At 33.1% G+C, this 21222-nt stretch overlaps 1 protein-coding gene across 1 annotated transcript in view; it reads left to right on the plus strand.

The window, feature by feature from the left end:
* C4H9orf85 (chromosome 4 C9orf85 homolog) overlaps positions 1–20362 on the plus strand; it is a 53863-nt gene extending 33501 nt beyond the window's left edge. The window contains exons 3-4 of the mRNA XM_006194722.3: positions 15847–15960; positions 16355–20362. Of these exons, the coding sequence (XP_006194784.1) occupies positions 15847–15960; positions 16355–16493 (253 nt within the window). The 3' untranslated portion in view covers positions 16494–20362. The remainder of the gene's footprint in view (positions 1–15846; positions 15961–16354) is intronic.
* The last annotated feature ends 860 nt before the right edge of the window (positions 20363–21222 follow it).

Below are 21222 nucleotides of genomic sequence, written 5' to 3' on the forward strand. Positions count from 1 at the left end.
TTGACACTAGATGCGTCTTTTGTGTAAAGATTCATTTTCCAGAACCCTGAATATTGCCTTTGGTTAAAATGTTGAGCATTGTTTCACTTGTCTAGCTGTCTCATGCCACAAATTATGTAACCAAATGAGGTACATAAAAAAAAGTTCAGCAGAACATAAAATGTAGGAGGAGGAGGGGCTGCTTATAAGTGACATTTCTTTTGTAATGAAGTAATATTCTGAATATTGGGAAAATTAAAGCCTTTTGTTCGGCATCTGAATCACCAAAACCCACACACATTTAGCAAATTTCCGTTGTCCATGGGATCTGATACCAAATGTTAGATCAAAAAAAAAAAGTTAGAGATCTAAACTCTTCAAAGTTGTTTGTTTCAACCAAGGGAGGCAAAAATTGTACTGTGTTTGTCTCTGGCAGACAATATTTAGTGTTTCTCTTTTTCCTTTTTCAGTGAGGTGATATGTTGCAGGATTTTTGTAAATGTGTTCTTTATGATAATTTCTCCCGATTACTGAAAACTCTGGACCATCCCCAGCGACTTTTTAGAAAAGAATAGATGTCCCAACTTGACTTGGTAGAGAGGAGAGTTGAAAACTATCTGCTAGAGAGGGATGAGATGATGGCTGTGAGGGGGAAGGGGATGAAATGCCTGTCACCTATTAGTGATGTGTGAACCATGCGATGCCGATATACTACCTTTGATGTGATAAAGTAATTTTAAATATCACTGCATACTCAAAGCTTTAGGTCTTGATAGAAATATAGTGAAAGGCTCATACATATAACACTTAGCTTTTTACAGCTTCTCTTCTCTGTAAAAGCACTAAGATGAGCTGCTGTCCTTGTTCTATACTCTCCCACTTAATCAGAGGTCAGCGTAGTCTACCAAGATTCCCCATCCATTTTGGCTCATATCTTTTGATTTTGAGGTGAGCAACTGCTACTCCCTGCTGGAGGGCTCTTGTGTGCTATGATCGACATCTCCCTTGATGCCTGAATGGCATAAGCATTATTAAGATTACTAATAGATGTAAGAATTGTGGTTCAGGACAAGTCTAAATCTTTTTGATTAAAACTTCATTGTTCACATTTCTTATTTTTTAAAAGGAAACCCAAAGATAAATTAAAACCATTCATTACCATTCCTGGTCAGTTCCCAAGTCATTCGTGAACACTGTAAATAATTTTGGGGGTAAAGCAGAAAATTATTAGAAAAACAAGAAATCTTTAAAATATAGAATGATTTATATAGCTCTTAAAGAAGAAAGGAATCTTTTTATTTTTCACTTAAAACTCATTTATAGATACTTATATTATTTTCCGGGTACTAGAAATACAGATAGAAGACTGTCTCGTTCCTCAAGCAAGACAGGAAATTAAATAGGCTTTTTTTTTTTTTTTTCAAATTCTGGGCTCAGAGGGATTAAATGTCTTACCCAAGATAAGAAAGTAAAGCAGATGGAGTTAAGATTCAAGTGCTAATCGTCCTGTTCCAAAGCCTTGTTTTCCAGTTCTCCCACAGTGTTTTGTCAGTATCTTAAAGTTAGGCATTCAAAAAGTCCTTTTTCCCCCCTTCACCTGAGCCTGTTACTATATTAATCTTTACAGAAGTCATCTATCTTATTTATGGAAGTTGTCTACAGCTGAGTACCACCTATATAGCCCGCTTTCCTTTTTTTTAAATACATGTATCTAGACAAATTTTACTTTCCAGCCCTAAAATGCCTAAGCTGTTACCTAGAAACTTTTACGCCTTGTGTTTCAGGTAACCAAGCAACCTCTTTCTCCTGTTAATTTAGAAGTATGGCAGTCAAATCCCACATTTGTGTTAGAATCTCTGGCATTTTTTCCCTCTTCCTACACGTAAAAAGTATCATCAATAGTATAGTGTTATCTCATGTTTAACACTACCATAGTATTAGAAGAGAAAGGAGAGCCTAGTGAAAAATAGCAACAGGCCTGGGGTCTGAGAGGGGAGGATTTTGCCTCCCATGGGGACATTTGGCAATGTCTGGAGACATTTTTGATCGCCATGACTAGAGGATCTGGAGACATTTTTGATTGCCTTGACTAGAGAATGTGGGAGAGATGCTACTGCCATATAGTAAGTAGAGGCCTGGTGTAGGCTAAACATCCTAGAGTGCACAGGGCGCCCCTACAACAAAGACATATCCAGCCCAACATGTCAATAGTGTCTTGGTTGAGAAACCCTGGTACATACAAAATAGATGGATACTCACCGGGTCAAGCCACTGAAACTTCGTATGTATCTTAGGTCAGTGGTTTTCAAACTTTTCAGCTATACAATTTTTGAATAAAACAAAGCTTATCCAGGAGTCCATTGAATACTACAGGCCAAAATGGAACTGCCCTGAACGGAGACAAGGGAGGCCAGACCTTAAATGCGGTAAGAAGAATGTTGATTGAAAGTAGATTTCATCCTAAAAATATTTCAAGTGAAGAGAGGAAGAACTGGTGTAATATGCCTTGGAACCACATTGCTCCAGGGGTGTCTGGCCAAACAGTTTCATGACATCTGGATACTTTGTGCCTAAAACACTATTTGCTTTTCATTAAACAAAGTCACTCCCCCTGGTCCTCACATGCAGGTGTGGCACTTCTTAATCATTTTAAAATTTGTAATAGCTTAATTTTTATTTCCACTGACTGCCCCAGTGCAGCCCTTATCTCTTCATACTTCATTGCATTAAATAAATAATTCTCCTCTGTCTCACCACTACTCAAATACCTCCCTTGATCCAGATGAAAAAGGTAGTGTTTTTAAAAATGTTTCAAGGGCTCTTGTGGGGAAGAGTCGGGTCTCCAGCAGCAGGAAGCTTAGTGGAGCTTTGTCCCCACAGAAATTTAACTTTTATATGTTTACTATAGTGTCCTGGGGCAGTGGAAGAGGGAGATCCTCTAAACTGGGAGAAAACAAAGAGTAATACTTTTGGAGAGAAAATGAGGTGTTGCCAGCAGGACTTCCTGTAGCTTGCCTCTCTGGCTATATGCTTGCTCCATCTTATACTACAAAGTTTTTTCTGACCAAATTAGCCAAACTAAATCCTTCAAGATAATCTTTTATTGATCAACTGTGTTCTTTTAAAAAAAAAAAATCTATTTGTTTATTTTTGTTGTGGTGGTAAAATACACATGACATAAAATTTGCCATTTCAGCCATTTTAAAGTGTGCAGTTCTGGTGTAGTCACATGTACAGCAGATCTCCAGAACTTTTTCATCTCCCACATTTGAAGCTCTATAACTGTTAAACAACAGCTCCCCCTTTCCCTGCCCCTCAGGTCTTGGTAACCACCATTCTACTTTCTGTTGTTATGAATTTGACTACTTTAAATACCTCATATAACTAGAATCATATAATAATTGTCTTTTTGTGACTGGTTTATTTATTTAGCATAATATCTTCAAGGCTCATTTACGTTGTAGCATGTGACAGAATTACCTCCCATTTTAAGCCTGAATAATATTCCATTATATATACATATACCATATTTTGTTTGTCCACACATCCATGGGTGGACATTTAGGTTGCTTCCACCTCTTGGCTGTTGTGAATACTGCTGTGAACATTGTTGGGCAAATATCTCTTCGAGACTCTGTTTTTAATTCTTTTGTATATATGTACCCAAAAGTGGGATTGCTGGATCATATAGTAGTTCTATTTTCATGAGGCTTCTCCATACATTTTTCCACAGCGAAGGAACTATTTTATAATCCTACCAACAGTGCAAAATGGTTCAAATTTCTCCACATATTTGCCAACATATGTTAACTCCTTTGTTTTTAACGGGAAGAAGTATTGTACTCTTGAAAGTCTGCTTAGTAAATAGTACTGCTGCCCTCATTTTTCAAAGAAAGCAAATTAATGCTCAGAAAGCACCAAATGTATCCACCAGCTGCTGGTTAAATCATGACAGTACCTTGCACTCATTCCTTGGTGCTGGATTATTGTATTTGTTCATCATTTGGCATTCATTACTTGTATTTGTTCATTGAGCAAACACTATAACATGAATCTCCTTGAACCAGTTATAATCATATTTTAGATAGATAGATTCCATTTATAAGTATCCAAACTATACTTGCTTTCAGTGCTTAGGAACTGAGCATACAACTTACCTCACTATGAAGTACTTGAAGAGTAATATTTGCTGTGTGCAGTGACCAGTCCAAATTGAGCCCTTATTCCTTCATATAATCTGAATTTATAGCATCTGAGTGAAGATCCATTGTTTAAGTGGCTAATTCTACAATCTACATGTTCTAAACATTTTGACTTGCCACCCATTTGGTACATTGTAAAAGAGAGCACATTTGTCAGATTTTTGCATTCTAGCAGCACAGCTTCTTTTATTAAAATACACCCTTGACAAGTCTCTGGGCTATCATTGGCAAAAATCTATATTACATGCATTAGAAAAATAAGTAGATTTAAATGAAAAAGAAAAATTAATGGACTTTTAAATGAATTACTAGGTAAAGAGTTTTTGCTTATTTTTTCCCTTTTTTAAGTTTGAAGAAAATATTTGTATGAGAACATCTAAAAATTAAATGGTTTACTGTAGAATCTTCTAATAGAAAAGTTGTTTCAGTGCTAATAAACACTGATGCTTAATATAATTAACTGGGATGGAAATGAAAAACCTTTATATGTTATAATAGGATCATAGCCAGAGAAGGCTCTTGACTTGGTGATATTTTATGTAGGGAAATGGCTACAGATTGATGAACAGAGTTGAATTCCTTAAAAATTGGATACTTAATTTATATGTTTATTGCCTGAAGGCTGGCTTTTTTCTTCTTCCTTCCTCCCTCCCTCCTCCCCTCCTTTCCTTCCTTCTCTCCTTCCTTCCTTCCTTCCATTTTTCAATTTTTACCATTTAAATATAGCAATTGGATTGTTTATCTGGTTTATAGATTGTTAATCTTGGTGGGATTTGTGAAAATTATTGCTGGAATTCTAAAGAGAATTTTAAGAAGGTGATACTGTTTGAGGAATCATGGTAAAAGCAAAGGAAAAGATCTCAAATTCTTAGAGCTGGCCTAAGATCACATAAGCTAGATTTCACTTTAACTCGAGTACTATGAGTTTTTCCATTTTCTGATAGCATCTTAAGCAAGTAGGTAATTAAGATATGTATTTGTATTGAACTTTGCACTTTTTTTCAAAGCTTCATCATATATATTGGATTCTAGTAAGAACCCTTTGAGGGTAGGAGTAGCAGATAAGAAAGTGGTGAAAAATTAGAAAAATTGGGTGACTTACCCTTGGCACAGCTGGGAAGCAGCAGATTCAAAATTAGAATGCAGAGATGTTTGTTTTTTCATAATCTCTCATTCCTGGCTTTCATCTGAATGTCAGATCCCTAAGGTTTGACTCAAAGTTATCCCCCACAACTTGAACCATTCCTGTACCTTAAATTAGCCAACACAGAGTTTTCCTTTATAGAATGAAAATATATCTTCTAGAAAACTTTATTTTGTATAACCAATTTTCCTTACTTGATCTACAAGAAACAAAAAACTGGACCTGGATTTGAAAGATCATTTAGTATAATCCACATGTTTTGTTAGGAACGAAACTGTCTTTAGGTAGACTCCAGGGTAATGATGGAGGATAATTACCCTAAACATACCTCTTTTCTGGCAAAGGAGATGGGATTGCTAGCTATAACAGAAGAGATTTGGTTTAGTTTGCAATTTTTTAAATAACATCTTTAAATAGTGTACAAGACACTGTGCTGTATATTACAGAAGATACCAGAATGATTCTCTGACATCAAGGAATTTACAATCTGTTAGGAGAGATGGACCCACATATAACTCTTGGGCATATGGCAAGAAGTTCTAGGTGTAAGTAAAAGGAGACAGAGATCCAAAGGACACAAGTAAAGACTGCAGAAGAATAATGAAATGAAAACAGGAGAGATAGATCTATAAAAGGTAGAAGAGTGCTATAAACAATGTTAGCAGAAAATCCTATGAGGAAGGCCCCAGGGAATGGAGGGAAAATAAACATAACCCCCCCCCTTCCCTTTGATGGACAATGCAGATACTCTAGTGCTGTCTCTATATGTCTTGTCTTTGGGTTCTGCATAAATTGTCATTTGTTCATTCATTTGCTTTTGTTAGTTTTTCTTTCCTCTTATTACATAATCTTGGTGATTCATAAACATTAATGTGTTGCCTGTCAAAAAAGATTTTCTATCTGCTTTGAAACATATATTTAATGAAGAGAAAATAAGACAGAATTTTGGTTTAGTGGTTGGTTTTCTAGCCTATAAAAAGTATGTTGATCATTTTTCTTTTGTTCTTTTAGCAAACAAAGGTAAACATTGTTATATGCTATGATGTGATCAGTTCCTCCATTTATCTGTCAGTAATATGAGAGTCACCACATTCCAGAGTCCTTGAGTGGAGTTTTAGTCACAGGTCACTCTTTATGTCATATCATAGTATATAGTGACTTTAAACCCTGTCTTTATTCTTGCCTGGAACCTTGGTCCTTAATATTTAAAGGTAAAAGTGGAGTTTTCATTACTGTCATCCCTTGTGCACCCATGCATAAAGCCTACTTTTTGACATTAATATTGATTGATACAGCAAGTTTTGATTTAAAATTGCCTGCTCCAAGTAATAATTTTGAGTAATAAGTTCCATTTTTTTCTTTTTCTAAACTACTCTTGGTAGAGGTAAATATTTTGTACTCTTTTAAGAATTATTCTAATCAAATCTACTGCAATAAAAAGAGGTAGTAAAATCTTTCCGCTAATTTTCAGATACATCATTTAGGGACACAGGGAAGTTCTTCTTCTCAAAGTTCTTGGAATTAGGGAACGTCGTTTCCTTAAAAGCATTTCCTAGGTAGCATAAGATATAATTTCTTAGTATGGTTTCAGGATCTTTCTGTGTTAGCACAGATTACTTAGAGCCACTGTAGGCAATGTCACTTTATGGAACTCTATCAATGTGAGTTTCTATTACCTGTATATCAAGGGTGGAGCACCACAGCTCACTGTTTACGAAAGCACCTAGTCATCACACTGTGAGAGTATCACAAGTAGAACTGAACTGTGATAAAGGTTAAAGCCTAATAATATAACCAAGAAATGAAAGCCATGCCAGAGAAGTTGTGGCAGAGTAAAATCAGTCTTTTACTTCTAGAAGTATTAGAAATATAAGATCAGTTCTTTTCCCAATAGTATTTATTATCTAGATCAGTGGGTCTCAAAGTTTTTATTCTCAGGACCTCTTTATGCACTTAAAAATTACTGAGGACCCCAGATAACTTGGTTTATATGGATTTTAATGGGTTATATCTAATGATATTTATTGTATTAGATATGAAAACAGACATTTTAAAATGTAATAAATAATATTAATATAAGCAACATGCCCATTAAATGTTACTATTAATAACTTTCTAAGAAAAATAACTTTTGAAACCAAAATATTAATAAGACAAGTGGCATTGTTTTAAATTTTTATGAATTCCATTAGTGACTGGCTAATAGAAAGAAGAGGGAACAGTACATTTTAAAAAGTATATAAGTAAATTTTATTCCTTCTGTATAGCACAGGGAACTATGTTCAATATCTTGTAATAACCTTTAATGAAAAAGAATATGAAAAAGAATATATGTGTATGTGTAACATGACTGGGACATTATGCTGTACACCAGAAATTGACACATTGTAACTGACTATATTCAATTAAAAAATAAAATAAAAAGAATATAAGTAAATTTTAATAACTTTTTCCAGATAATTGCAGAAATTCATCTTTGATAGTATACCAGATCTCAGAAAGGGATGTGAAGAAATTAAACGTTAGTTACCATGCAGAATCTGAAACCACATCAGTGAATTACACTAAAATTCATTGGTCTGTCTAGCACACTGAATGGATCTTTCATTCATGTATGATTTTGTAACATCATGCATTTGCTCATTGGAAAATATTAGTTTAGTGAGTTGTACAGATCTTCCAAATGTTGCTGTGTTTTATTAGAATATAAAAAGTCATGTTAATACTACAAGGATGTCTAAAAAATTTGTATTTTTGAAATTTTTGTTATTTAACTATAAGTTTATAAAGGTAACAAATACAGTAATTACTAGTACAGTTTGGGGCCACTGTCTTTTTTCGGGCTAAGTTTCCAGCGCTTGTAGTACCAATTAAAAAGAATGAGACTCAAAGAAGTTAAAGTGACTTTCAGTGATTATATGGCAAGGATATGTCAAAGGCAGACTAGATCTAGATCTCGTTTCCCAAATCAGTTCTTTTTTTTAAAGTACATAATATTACTTTTTCTTCCTTTTGTGTTTTTTTATTGTTAAAAAAAGTAAATATGGTAACATTTTTAAAAAGTGTATTACTGTCTCCTTTGTCAGTAAACATTGTTCATAAGAGTAACCTGTGTTTATGATTGTTTAAATAGCTCTAGAGTTCTCTTAGTAAAAGACTTACAGAATTTTCAAAATATAGACATTTTCGGGGAAAATTAGATGAAATTTATACTTAGGTGAATTTCAGGTTTTTCTTTACTACGCATTTTATGAGAAAAATATTTAGGAGTGATTAAATAATTTACATCTATTTTTAAAGGTGTTTCAAGATACTGCAGATGTTTTATGACAACTTGGAATGTATATCTCTTATCATTAAAATAATATCTAAACCAGTCCATGCTTAAGATCAAGATTCTTTGGCTAGATGAATGTGACATTTTTAGGTGAAAAAAAAGCCTGTAACTCAATTGCTTTCAGGCTTTCTCTCAATCTACTTCCCAAGGAGATGTAAAGCCTAGATTAAGAGATTTGAAAGAGAGGGGCTAGAAAGATCTCACTTCTGTGCCAGAGAAATTGGAAGGTTGAAAACCTCTAAAAATGTATATAATTTACATTTTCACAAACATTTCACATTTATAAAAATGAAATGTCATTTTAAAAATGTGTGTGTGTATATCTCCTTATAAGATAGGTATATTTATATCACAGAGCTACTAGCCTAATACAACCTGTTTTTCAGAATGGATTTAAATTTGAAAAGAGCATAATTGCTTTCAGCAACAGAATTCCTTCTCTTTTCAACCAGCTTTAGGAACACTGGAAAGCCTCCCACCCCCCACTCAATCAAGGCGGTATTACTTTGATCTGGTCAAGAGTTCTCAAGTGGTAATGTGCATAAGAATTTCTTGAATAATTTGTTAACCAAAAGATTCTTTGGACCCTTCCCCAAGATTCTGATTATGTAAATAATGGGTGGAGCCCAGGGATCTGCATTTTAATAAGCTATGCAGGTGTTTGAGCCAGTGTTAAAAGTCACTGTTTTGAGAAAGAATGTAGAATCTGGTATCTTTTGACTCCAGATTCCAAAACAGGATATCCCATTTTAAGCATATTTTACATGTAAATTTTAACATTAACAATTCTGTAAATACGGTTTTATCCCTGAATTAGCAATTTGAATACTTAAGGATTGATTTACCCCAGGAGTCCCTATTATGAAACAACATACTCATAAAAATGAAAACATATATGCTAATTTCTTTGAAACTTCAGAAAAACCTGAGACAGACGTTCTTTAAAATTATTTTAAAACTTTAAAAAATTGAAGCCAAAAAACATTGTGAAAATTGTCCTAATCCACCTGAATTATTAGAATTTGTGTGTTCTAAGAGCATAAATTTTTATTCTAATTTTTATTGCAGAGTGATTAAGTAAAACTTTTTAGAAAGTCAAAACACAAACATACCAAATAATTTAACAAAAATTTTTAGTGATTATTTTCACTTTGTGTATCAGAGGGTTTTTTTTAACTAACTTTTTCTTCCCTAGTCTAGTCTCTTTTAATAGTGAAATTTACCCTTTGTAGTGTACAGTGTTTAAAAACAAAATTCAGCTCAGTGAATTTTTAAAATCTTATTGACTCTATTCAACAATTTATAAATTAGGCAGCATCCAGTTTAGCAGATGGAAAGGAGTTCTGAGGAGCTGTAGAAAATGAAGGACTTTTGTAGGCAGAAGGGAGGGGGAAAAAGGAAGTTACACTGGACAAAAAGCAGACTGGTTATTGCAAGGACACTTTCCTTTAGAGGGTGGCAGGGGTCTGTCAGACAGATTGCATAACTTGTGCTGACTAGGCTATTCCTGATTGGTTTAAACTTCCATTTCTGGGAGAGCTGAAGCTAAAATTCTCAGTTTGGCGATTTGGGGCTTAGCTTAAGTGATTCTATTTATAAGTTTTGACAAATGAATACAGTTGTGAGACCAAAACCTCAATTAAGATATAGAGCAGTTCTGTTACCACCAAATATTCCTTTATGCCACTTTGTAGTTCCTCCCACCTCACTCCCAATCCCAATTTTTACCTTTTTACAGAATGCCATACATATTGGAACCATATAGTATATAATCTTTTGAGGCTGGCTTCTTTAACTTAACATAGTGGATTTGATAGTCATCCTTGTTGTTGTGTGGATTAGGTCCATTTTATTGCTGAGTAGTATTCCATCAGGATGTCCCACCAGTTATTTGTTCATTCACCACAGCTGATGGACATTCAGGTTTTGTTAGTTTTTGGTACTTACGAATTATGCTGCCATAAACATTTATGTCCAGGGTTTTGTGTGAGTGTATGATTTCATTTCTCTTGAGTAAGCATCTAGCAGTGAGATTACTGGCTTGCATGGTAAGAGTACGTTTATAAGAAACTATTTTCCATAGTGGCTGTATCATTTGCATTCTCACTAGCAATGTATGAGAGTTCCAGATGTTCTGCTTCCTTATCAATACTTAGGATTGTCAGAGTTTTGTTTTGTTTTGTTTTTCTTCAAGTTTTGTTTTGTTCTATTTTAGCCATAAGTGAGTAGCTGTATTTCATCATGATTTTAAGTTGCATTTCTCTGATGACTGGTGAGGCTAAGAATCTATTTATGTGCTTATTTTGCATCCTTATTTGTTTCTGTTCATATCTGTAGCTCATGTTTCTATTGAGTTTCATTTTACTTATTACTGAGTTTTGAGAGTTCTTCATATATTGCAGGTACAAATCTTTTATCAGATATGTATTCTGCAAAGATTTTTTGCTAACCTCTGACTTGTCTTCTCATTCTCTTAATAATGTCTTTTGAAGTGGGGAAGTGTTTTATTCTGGTGAAGATCTATCTAATTTGTCAGGGTTTATTGACTAATTTGTTGTATTTAAGAAATCTTTGAGGAGGGTATAGTGCAGTGGTAGAATATATACCTAGCACTGTTCAATTCCCAGTACCTCGGTTAAAAATAAACAAATAATAAACTTAATTACCTCCTCTCAGTAAAAAACAAAAACAAAAACAAAAAACAAAAGCCTTCAAATAGCATTGTGTTTAAGAAAAAAATCTTTGCCTAGCATAGGGTCACAAAAATTTTCTCTTGGATATTCAATTGTTCCAGGGTCATTTGTTGTAAAGACTGAACTTTCTCCATTGAATTTCCTTTGTACTGTGTTGGAAATCAATTGATTCTATATGTGAGGGTCTATTTCTGGACTCTGTTCTGTCTCATTTATCTATGTGTCTATCTTTTCACCAATACCACACTACTTTGATTACTGCAGCTTTAAGATAAGTCTTGAAATCCAGTCTTAAGAGTCTTCAAACCCTTTTCTTTTTCAAAATTGTTTTAGCTATTATGTTTTTGGCTTTTTCTTATAGCTTTTAGAATCAGCTTGCCAATATGTACAGAAAGTCATTGGTTGTTGCTAGAACATAGAAATGCGGTTTATTTTAGTTTACTAACCCCATATGTTGTGACTTTAATAAACTCACTTTTTTTTAATACTATTTTTTTTGTAGATTCTGTGAGCTTTTCTCCATAGACATCTAATTTTTTTTTCTTGCTATCCAAACTGTATGACTTTTATTTCTTTTTTGGCTTTATTGGACAGCCTAGGACCTCCAGTATGTTTTTGAGTGATGAGGGCAGATATTCTTGCCCTGTTCCTGGTCTCATTGGAGGGTTATTTACTCTTTCAGCATTAAATATGATATTAGCTGTGAGTTCTTTATAGATGCTTTTTATTGAGTTGAGGAAGTTTCTTTCAATTCATAGTTTGCTGAACGTCTTTATCATGAATGGATGTTGAATTTTGTCAGACACCTTTTCTGCATCTATTTAGATTATCATATGGTTTTTCTTGAATATTGATTTGGTGAGACACATTTATTGATTTTAATATTGAATCAGCCTTTCATGCCTTTGGATAAAGCCCACTTATCATGACTTGTCTCCTTTTTATGTATCAATAGGTTTGATTTGCTAACCTTTTGTCACATTTTTACACCTGTGTTCATTAGAAATACTGGTCTGTAATTTTGTCTTTGTTGTATCTTGATGTTAAGGCCTCTTCAAATGAGTTAAGAACTCTTCCTATTTTGTTTTCTGTAAGGATTTATATAAATTAGTATTATCTCTTAAATACTTGGGAGGACATTAGAAGAGTAAAGTCATTTGGACCTGGAGTTTTCTTTGTTGGAGAGTTTTTAACCATAATTAAATTTGTCTTTCATGGATAAAGGAGTTTTTAGATTATCTATTCTTCTTAAGCAAGTTTTTATACTGTGTCTTCTCAGAAATTTGTCTATTTCAAAGAAGTTGTTGGATTTATGGGCATCGAGTTATTCGTAAATTTAATATTTGTTGGATCTGTAGTATTGTCCTCTCTTTCATTCCTGGAATTGGTAATTTACATTCTTTCTTTTTCTATATCAGTCTTGCTATGTGTTTTTGAATTATATTAATCTTTTCAAAAATCCTACTTTGGATTTTATTGATTTTCTCTGTTTTTCTGTTTTCAATTTCATTGATTTCTATTCACATCAATATTGCTTCCTTTGTCTTGTTTGCTTTGAGTTTAATTTACCCTTCTTTTTCTGCTTTCTTAAGGTGGAAGTCTAAATACTTCCTTTGACTTAATATAAATATTTAATTATATAAATTTCCCAAGAACTTCTTTAGCCCCAATCCACAAATTTTGATGCTGCCTTTTCATTGTCATTCAGCCAAAATGTTTTCTTATTTCCCTTGTGATTTCCTCTTTGACCTGTGGGACATTTAGAAGTATTTTGTTTAACTTCTATATATTTGGGCATTTCCAGATATTTTTTCTGTTATTGATCTCTAGTTAATTTCTTTGTGGTAAGAAAATATACTTTATGTAAATTGTAGAGTTTTGTTTTTAATTTGTTGAGTTGGTTTTATAGCTCAGAATGTGGTCTGAGATTCTATTGTATGAATTCTTTATATATTTTGGATATTAACCCTTTATCAGATACAAGATTTGCAAATGTTTTCTTCTGCTCTGTAGGTTGCCTTTTCATTTTGTTGATGGATTCCTTTGCTGTGCAGAAGCTCTTTAGTGTTATATAGTCCCACTTGTTTATTTTTTATTTTTTTGACTTTACTTTTGATGTGAAATCCAAAAAAGTCATTGCCAAGACTAATGTCAAGGAACTTACCGCCTGTTTTCTTCCAGGAGTTTTATGGTTTTACATCTTACTTTCAAGTCTTTAATCCATTTTGAGTTAATTTTTGTATATGGTGTAAGACAGTGGTCTAGTTTCAGTCTTTTGCATGTGGCTGTCTATAGTTTTTCCAGTACTATTTATTGAAGAGACTTTTCTTTATTATATATTATTGGCTCCTTTGTTATAAATTAATTGACCATAGATGAGTGGGCTTATTTCTATGCTCTTTAGTCTTTTCCACCCATCTATATGTCTGTTTTTATCTCAGTACCATACTGTTTTGATTACTATAGCTTTGTAATACAGTTTGAAATCAGGGAGCCTGATTCCTCCAGTTTTGTTTTTCTTTTTAAGTATTGCTTTGGCTATTCAGAGTCTTTTGTGGTTTCATACAAATTTAGGATTGTTTGTTTATTTGTATGAAAAATGCCATTGAAATTTTGATAAAGATGACATTAAATCTGTAGATTGCTTTGAGCAGTATGGCCTTTTTAACGATAATGTATGGTTATATACAGAACATTCCATCCAAAAGCAATAAAATAAACATTCTTTCAAGTGCACATGGAACATTCTCCAGGATAGATTGTATGTTAGGCCATAAAAGAAGTCTGGAAAATTTAGGAAGATTAAAATCATATGTCTCAAGCATCTTTCCCAACCACAGTGATATGAAACTAGAAATCAATTACAAGAAGAAATCTGGAAAATTCACTTATTTATGAAGAGTAAATAACATGTTACTGACCAACCACTGGGTCAAAGAAGAAACCAAAGAGAAATTTTTTTAAAAAATACCTTGAGAGAAATGAAAATGAAAATACAGCACACCAAAACATGGGATTCAGCAAAAGCTTTTCTGAGAGGGAAGTTCCTAGCAATAAATGCTTACATTAAGAAACAAGAAAAATCTTAAACAACCTAACTGAATACCTAAAGGAAGTAGCTAATCAAACAAATGAAGCCCAAAGTTAGTAGACGGAACGAAATAACGAAAGTCAGAGTGGAAATAAATGAAATAAGAATTAAAAAGACAATAGGCAAGATCAATCTAAGAACTAGTTATTTGTAAAGATAAACAAAATTAACAGGTCTTTAGCTAGAATCACCAAGCAAAAGAGAGACCTCAAATAAATCAAGTATGAAATGAAAGAGGAGATATTGCAACAGATACCACAGAAATACAGAAATACAAAGGATTGTAAGAGATTGCTATGAACAATTGTACATAAGCAAATTTGAGACTCTACAAAAAATTGATAAACTTCTAGAAATATACAACCTACCAAGACTGAACCATGAAGAATCAAAATCTGAAAATTCAATTACTAGTAAGGAAAGGGAATTAGCAATTAAAAACCTTCCAATAAACAAAAGTCCAGGACCAGACAGCTTCACTGGTAAATTCTACTAAACAGTCAAAGAAGAGTTAATACCAGTCCTTCTCAAACTCTTCCAAAAAATAGAAGAGGCGGGAATACTTCCAAACTCATTTCATGAAGCCAGCATTACTCTGATACCAAAACAGGTAAGGATGTCACAAGAAAAGAAAATTACAGGCCAATGTCCCTGATAAACATAGAAGCAAAAATCCTCAACAAAATATTAGTAAACTTAATTCAGCAATACACTCAGTAATACGTTAACTATGATCAGGTGGGACTTATTCCAGGAGTATAAACATGGTTCAGATTCCTCTAATCAATCAATATTATAACCACATAAACAAAATGGATAAGAATCGTATGATTATCTCAATAGAAGCAGAAAAACATTTGACATAGTTCAGTGTCCATTTATGATAAAAACTCTCAACAAAGTGTGTATAGAGGGAACATGTCTTAGCATAATAAAGGGGTATATGACAAGCCCACAGCTAACATTATACTCATTGGTAAAAGCTGGAAGCTTTCCCTCTAAGATCAGGAGCAGGAACAAGGATGCCCACACTCGCCACTTTTATTCAACATAGTAGTGGAATTCCTAGCCAGAGCAATCAGGTAAGAGAAGGAAATAAAACGAATCCAAATTAAAATGGAAGAAGTAAAACTATAACTATTTGCAGGTGACATTTTTTAAAAGCTTTAGGAAAGTAGATAAATATCGAGTACTATTATTTTGTAGCTGTAAGCTGTTGTCTGGGAATGTTATAATTAATGTTAAGTAATATGTGAGAGAAATATCTGAGATTGAAACCTAGGAGTTTTGATTTTTAGGCTTATCAGCTATATATTTAGCTATATCCCCCCACTTATTTCATCAAATAAATCTTAGATAAATAGTAAAAATTAAGATTTGGTTTTCTTTTCCACTTTTAGTGTTAAATGTTTACAAAAGACAGTAAAGGATTCTTATCACATAATGTGTAGACCATGTGCCTGTGAACTTGAAGTTTGTGCCAAATGTGGAAAGAAAGAAGACATTGTTATTCCGTGAGTATTTCTTTTTATGTTTGGGGTTTACTGTTTTTGTAATTGATAAGTGAATTTTCTTTTGAGGAAACATTCAGTAGCTCTGAGAGTCTTAAGATGCACTACATATCACACTACTGTAGACATTTTCTACCTAACAGAAAAAAAAGTTTTAATTAATTGTTAAATTTTTCTATCACTATGATAAAAGTGAAACATTATTTTTAGGAAATTAAAATGTTTATCTGTGAGGTTCATATTTATTACACATTACAAAAGAATCTTCAAGGCTCTTTTCCTCTTTACTTATTAAGCTCCTGTTAATCAAGAAATATAGTGTGCAGGTCTTTTCAGTCTATACAGTTAAATAATGAAACCCTGAGAAATAAATAGAATTTTTTTCTTCCATTTTTAGGTTTAATAAAGAACCAGAAGATATAGAAAATCATCTATGTTCCAACCACAGGAAAAGCTGCAGAAGAAATGAAGAAAGTGATGATTTAGATTTTGAAATTGACTTCAGTGACACAGAAAATGATAATCAAATGGATTAATATAATTGTATTAAAAGTCAGTTTGAAAACATGAAACTCTGAACAACTTTGTCTTTGAGGGTTTTATTTTTTTAAAAAATACTGTGGAATCTTAATGATGAAATTCAAAAAGCCTATAGAAAATATGCAGAATTTATACATGGGCAATATATAAACTGTGTATGATAGCTGAATAATGATAAAACTTTCATCCAGATTTTTTTTATAATAAATTTTGAAGTCCATATGCTAGTATATCTACCACAATGAGTACTGGAGTATCATATTGCAATTCTTGGGAATTACTTAGAAAAAATATACTATCTCATATCAAACTAAACAAGATTCAGTTTTGATGGTTATGTGGGAACTATCTCATGGAAAAATCAAGTGACTTTATTATGTTGCTAGCCTCAAAAATTGGTCCTCAGGAAGTATCTTTTGATGGATTGATCTCAGGCAAATGACCCACATAACAAAAGCCCCCTTACTTACATTTGCTTGTTATAAAGCAAAAAGTTTATCTGTTTTTATAGTAATGTTTAACAAGTGTATGGCAATTTTTCTTTGAAAGTGTTTTTCTATATCTTTTTTTTACTTTTTTCTCTTGTGAAATATACATACAGAAAAAATACATAGAATCTATATGTTTAGTTTAATAAGTAGTTATAAAGAAAAACCATACATCTGTCACCCAGGTGAAAAAACTACCCTTAAACAATATAAATTTGCTTTGTCTGATTTTTGAACTTTTTTTCTCTTTATTTTGGAAAAATCTCAAACCATAAGAAAAGTGACAGTGTAGTACAGTGAACCTTTGTATACCCTTCACTTAGATTCACAGCTGTTAACCATTTTGCTACATTTTCTTTATATTTGAATAGATGTGTATGGATAGTGTGTTTTATTTGCTGAGTCGTATGAAAATAAGTGTCAGGCATTGATTTTGAACTTTATATAAACATACTTACACTGTGCATGTTATTTTGTATCTCTTCTTATTTCATTCTTACGGAGTTTATGAGATTGTTCCATGTTGTTGCAAGAGCTCTAATTTGTTAATTTTACATTACTGTGTTTTTATTCTATTGTATTTACATACCACAATTTATTTATCCTCTCTAAGTTGTTTCACAATTTGCCTGTTATAAACAGTGCTTCCACAAACATTGATGTAGGTGTTTCTTGCTATACATGTCTTGTTTCTTGGTACATTTTCTGTTAGGTATATCTAGCAGTGCTAGAGGGCATTAGGTATCTGCATCTTCACTACTACTGCATAATGTCAAGCTGTCTTTACAGAAGAATTGTTATCTTCCTTTCCCGTAGCAATGTATTAGAATTCCTGCGTTGTGTATTCTTTCCAGCACTTGGAATCAGACTTTTAAATTTCTGTCCTTTTCATGTGTATGCAACATGTGTCTGTTTTATTAATTTGTGTTTTCCCAGTTACTAATAAGAGTCCCCTCTAACGTTTATTGACTGTTTGGTTTTTGGATAATAGATGATATTAAGGAGTCATTTTGTTAAAGTGTAGTAATATTATTGGAGAAATGTATATTGAAATATTTAAAAGTGTAAGATCAATTTTCTTTAAAATATTTCAGCATAAAAAAGTAAAGATCCAGATGGCATCATCATCATTTCAGTAGCATCAAAAATATATTAACTAGGAATAAATTTTAAAAATACTCAAGAACTCCATTGACAAAAATATAAAATCTTATCAAGACATTAAAATTAAATGGAGAGGTAATTGGAGAAAGATAACAGAGAGAGACATTGTGTTCATGATATAGAAGCCTCTAAGTTTACAATCTACGGAAAATTTCTCTACCACAAATTTGTGTGGTTTACCTTTTTTTTCTGAGCTATGTAACTTTTGTGGTTAAAGAGCCAACTAAATTATTATTAGATGTAGCATGAATTCTTTCCCATGGGAATGAGTTATAATTTCTCAGAGTACCTTACTAGAGAGAAATTTAACAAAGAGCATCACCTAGTGACATATACTAATATCTACATTTCATTCTTTAGTGCTAAGGGAGATTTTGTTTGGTTTTTTAAATAGACTTTAGTTGCTGCATTTAGTATATTTGCATACCTTTACTACTATCCTTTCTAATCTAAAAATTATTTTTATTGGAACTCATCATGGATCTAAATCTGGGCTCTGCCACTTGCTAGCTGTATGAATTGTCACATTAATTAATCTTCCTGTGCCTTGGTTTTTATGAGGTTGATAGAAGGATTGAGTATTTTGATATGTAAAATGCTTGGAACCTATGAGAGCACTAAACAATTGATATTATTGCTACTATGTGATTATATATATATATATATATTCATTAATAATTATTAGTTGGAAATGAAGTAATTAGTAATTCTTAGTAATGAAGATGTCAATTTGGTTGTTTGTCTACATTCTGCAAAAGAGGAGTTATACATATATGTTCCATATATATGGAATGCAGAATGTGTGTGTATATATATAAGCAGAGTTTGTGCTTTCAACTACTGCTCTGTAGTATCACTCCATCACATGTCAAAAGCATTTCTAAAGGTAAACAGAGGAAGCTGTATTCAGATGGAGGGCATGGCATGAACAAATTATTTGGTGACTAAAAAGGCTTGAGATAATAATAGTAATAATATAATAATAGCTATTCATTCATTCAACAAATAATCATTGAGCACCTATGTGTGCAAGGTACAGCAATGAACAAAGCAAGAGATCCCTATCCTTTCTGACAAAACCTTTTATTGGGTGGAGACAGGCAATAGGCAATAAACATAGTAAGTAAATTATAAGTTAGAAAATAGAAAGTGCTATGGGAAAAAATTAGGCATGGTAGGGTGATTGGGAGTCTAAGGGTGCGGATGGGGTGGGGATGAGGGTGCACAAGTTGATGGGAAGTGGGCTATGATTTTTAAATATGTTGGGGAAGAATATTCCAGGCAGAGGAAACAGCCACTATAAGGTGGTGTGCTCAAGGAACAGCAAGGAAGGGAGTGATTAAGTTGGAGAATTGTTAAAAAAAAAAAAAAAAGAAAGAAAGTTGGAGAATTGTAAGAGATAAGATCAGGAAGGTATTGGAGGCCAGATCATGTGAAACCTGCTTTTAAGATTTATTTTTTTTTAATCTTTGGTTTTCAGCCATTTGACTGATTTCTACCGTGTGAATTTCTTATTTATACTACTTACATTTTTCTGAGTATCCTAAATCTTTTGGGCACTGTTCTTAAACAGACTTGGAAAATTGTTGGCCATTGTTTCTTAAAATACTGCTTTTTTCCTATTCTTTTCTCTCCTTCTAGTACTCCAGTTATACATACTGTTAAACCTTTCTGACTATGTCCCAAACATGTCTTTCTCATGCTCTGCTTTTCCCCTCCATTTGTTTTTTCCTTTCTTTGTTTCAGTTTGTATATTTTCTATTGATCTTTCTTTGTATTTGTAATTAATGTCTTCTATATAAACAGAATTAGTGTGTTCAGTATGCTTTTAAGCCCATCTAATAAATTCTGAATTTCCGATACTAGATTTTGCAGTTCTTAAACATCCACTTGATTTTCTTTGTAGATTATAACTGTTGAAATATTCCATACTACCTATCTTGTGCATCTTTTTCTATGTTTTTCTGATGTATTATTCACAGTTATGTTGAAGTCCTTGTTCACATTTGTTGGCATTTATTGATTATTTTATCTCTTGATTATTGGTCACTTTACCATGCTTTTCACATCTAATAATTTTTATTTGTGCCAGAAATTATGGATGGTACATTTTAGACACTTCCTCTGAAAAATAAATTACTGTAGATCACTTGATCCTGTCAAAACCTGAGTTAAGGCTTTGTCAGGGGTGGTCTATTTCAGTTTCACACTTATTCCTGTCTCTTACTTCTTGAGTATTGTCTTTATTACTAGGCATATATTTTCTGAAGTCAATGCCACCACTGTTCACCAAGTAATCTCCCCTCTAGGTGAGCCCAAACTCCAGCACTCAGTGACCTCTGAAGTCTGCCGAGCTCTCAGCCTCATAGCAGCTGTTCTGTGCTAGGATGCCTGGAGTTGTGTCCTTCATGTGTGCATCTTAAGAGACTAAGGAGTGACCAGAGAAGTAGAAGGAGAACAAGAAAGGGTGTCCTGGAAGGCATGGAGTGCATGTATTTAGTGCTTACTGTATCCTGGCACTGCTCTAAACTAAGTCCTTTACATGATAAGCCCCACGAATATTCATTATGGCCCTTGAATGTTATGATAACTACACATTTATAGATGAGAAACTGAGATTAAATAATTTGACATACAGCTGGAAAGTGTGTAGGTCCAGGTTTTGACCCTATACAATCATCTGATCTCAAACCCTGTTCTGCACGTCAGGGTTAGTATGCTAAAGAAAAATATGTGAGTTGCTGACTGGATTGACTCCACTATTTTTCGTACTACTCTTCCAGGGCTCTGCTGACAGTCATTCCCACTGCCAGACTTTCCTGTTCCATTATTTCAGATAACTTAGGGCTTTTCTCTTTTTTTCCTGAAGAACTGTTGGGTCCCAGGCATCATTGCTTGAGTTTTTAGCCACTGCTGATATACCTGAACTTAAATCACCTTTTTCATACTCTCCTCCATGCTTGTTGATTTCCATAATACCTATAATTTTTCTAATCAGTCATGTCATTTTATTGTGAGACCTACTTGCATAATGGAAGGAATACGATTGTTTGCAGGCAATTCTGGATATATC

The sequence above is a fragment of the Camelus ferus genome, chromosome 4 (assembly GCF_009834535.1).
Source record: "Camelus ferus isolate YT-003-E chromosome 4, BCGSAC_Cfer_1.0, whole genome shotgun sequence".
NCBI classification, from domain to species: Eukaryota; Metazoa; Chordata; class Mammalia; order Artiodactyla; family Camelidae; genus Camelus; species Camelus ferus.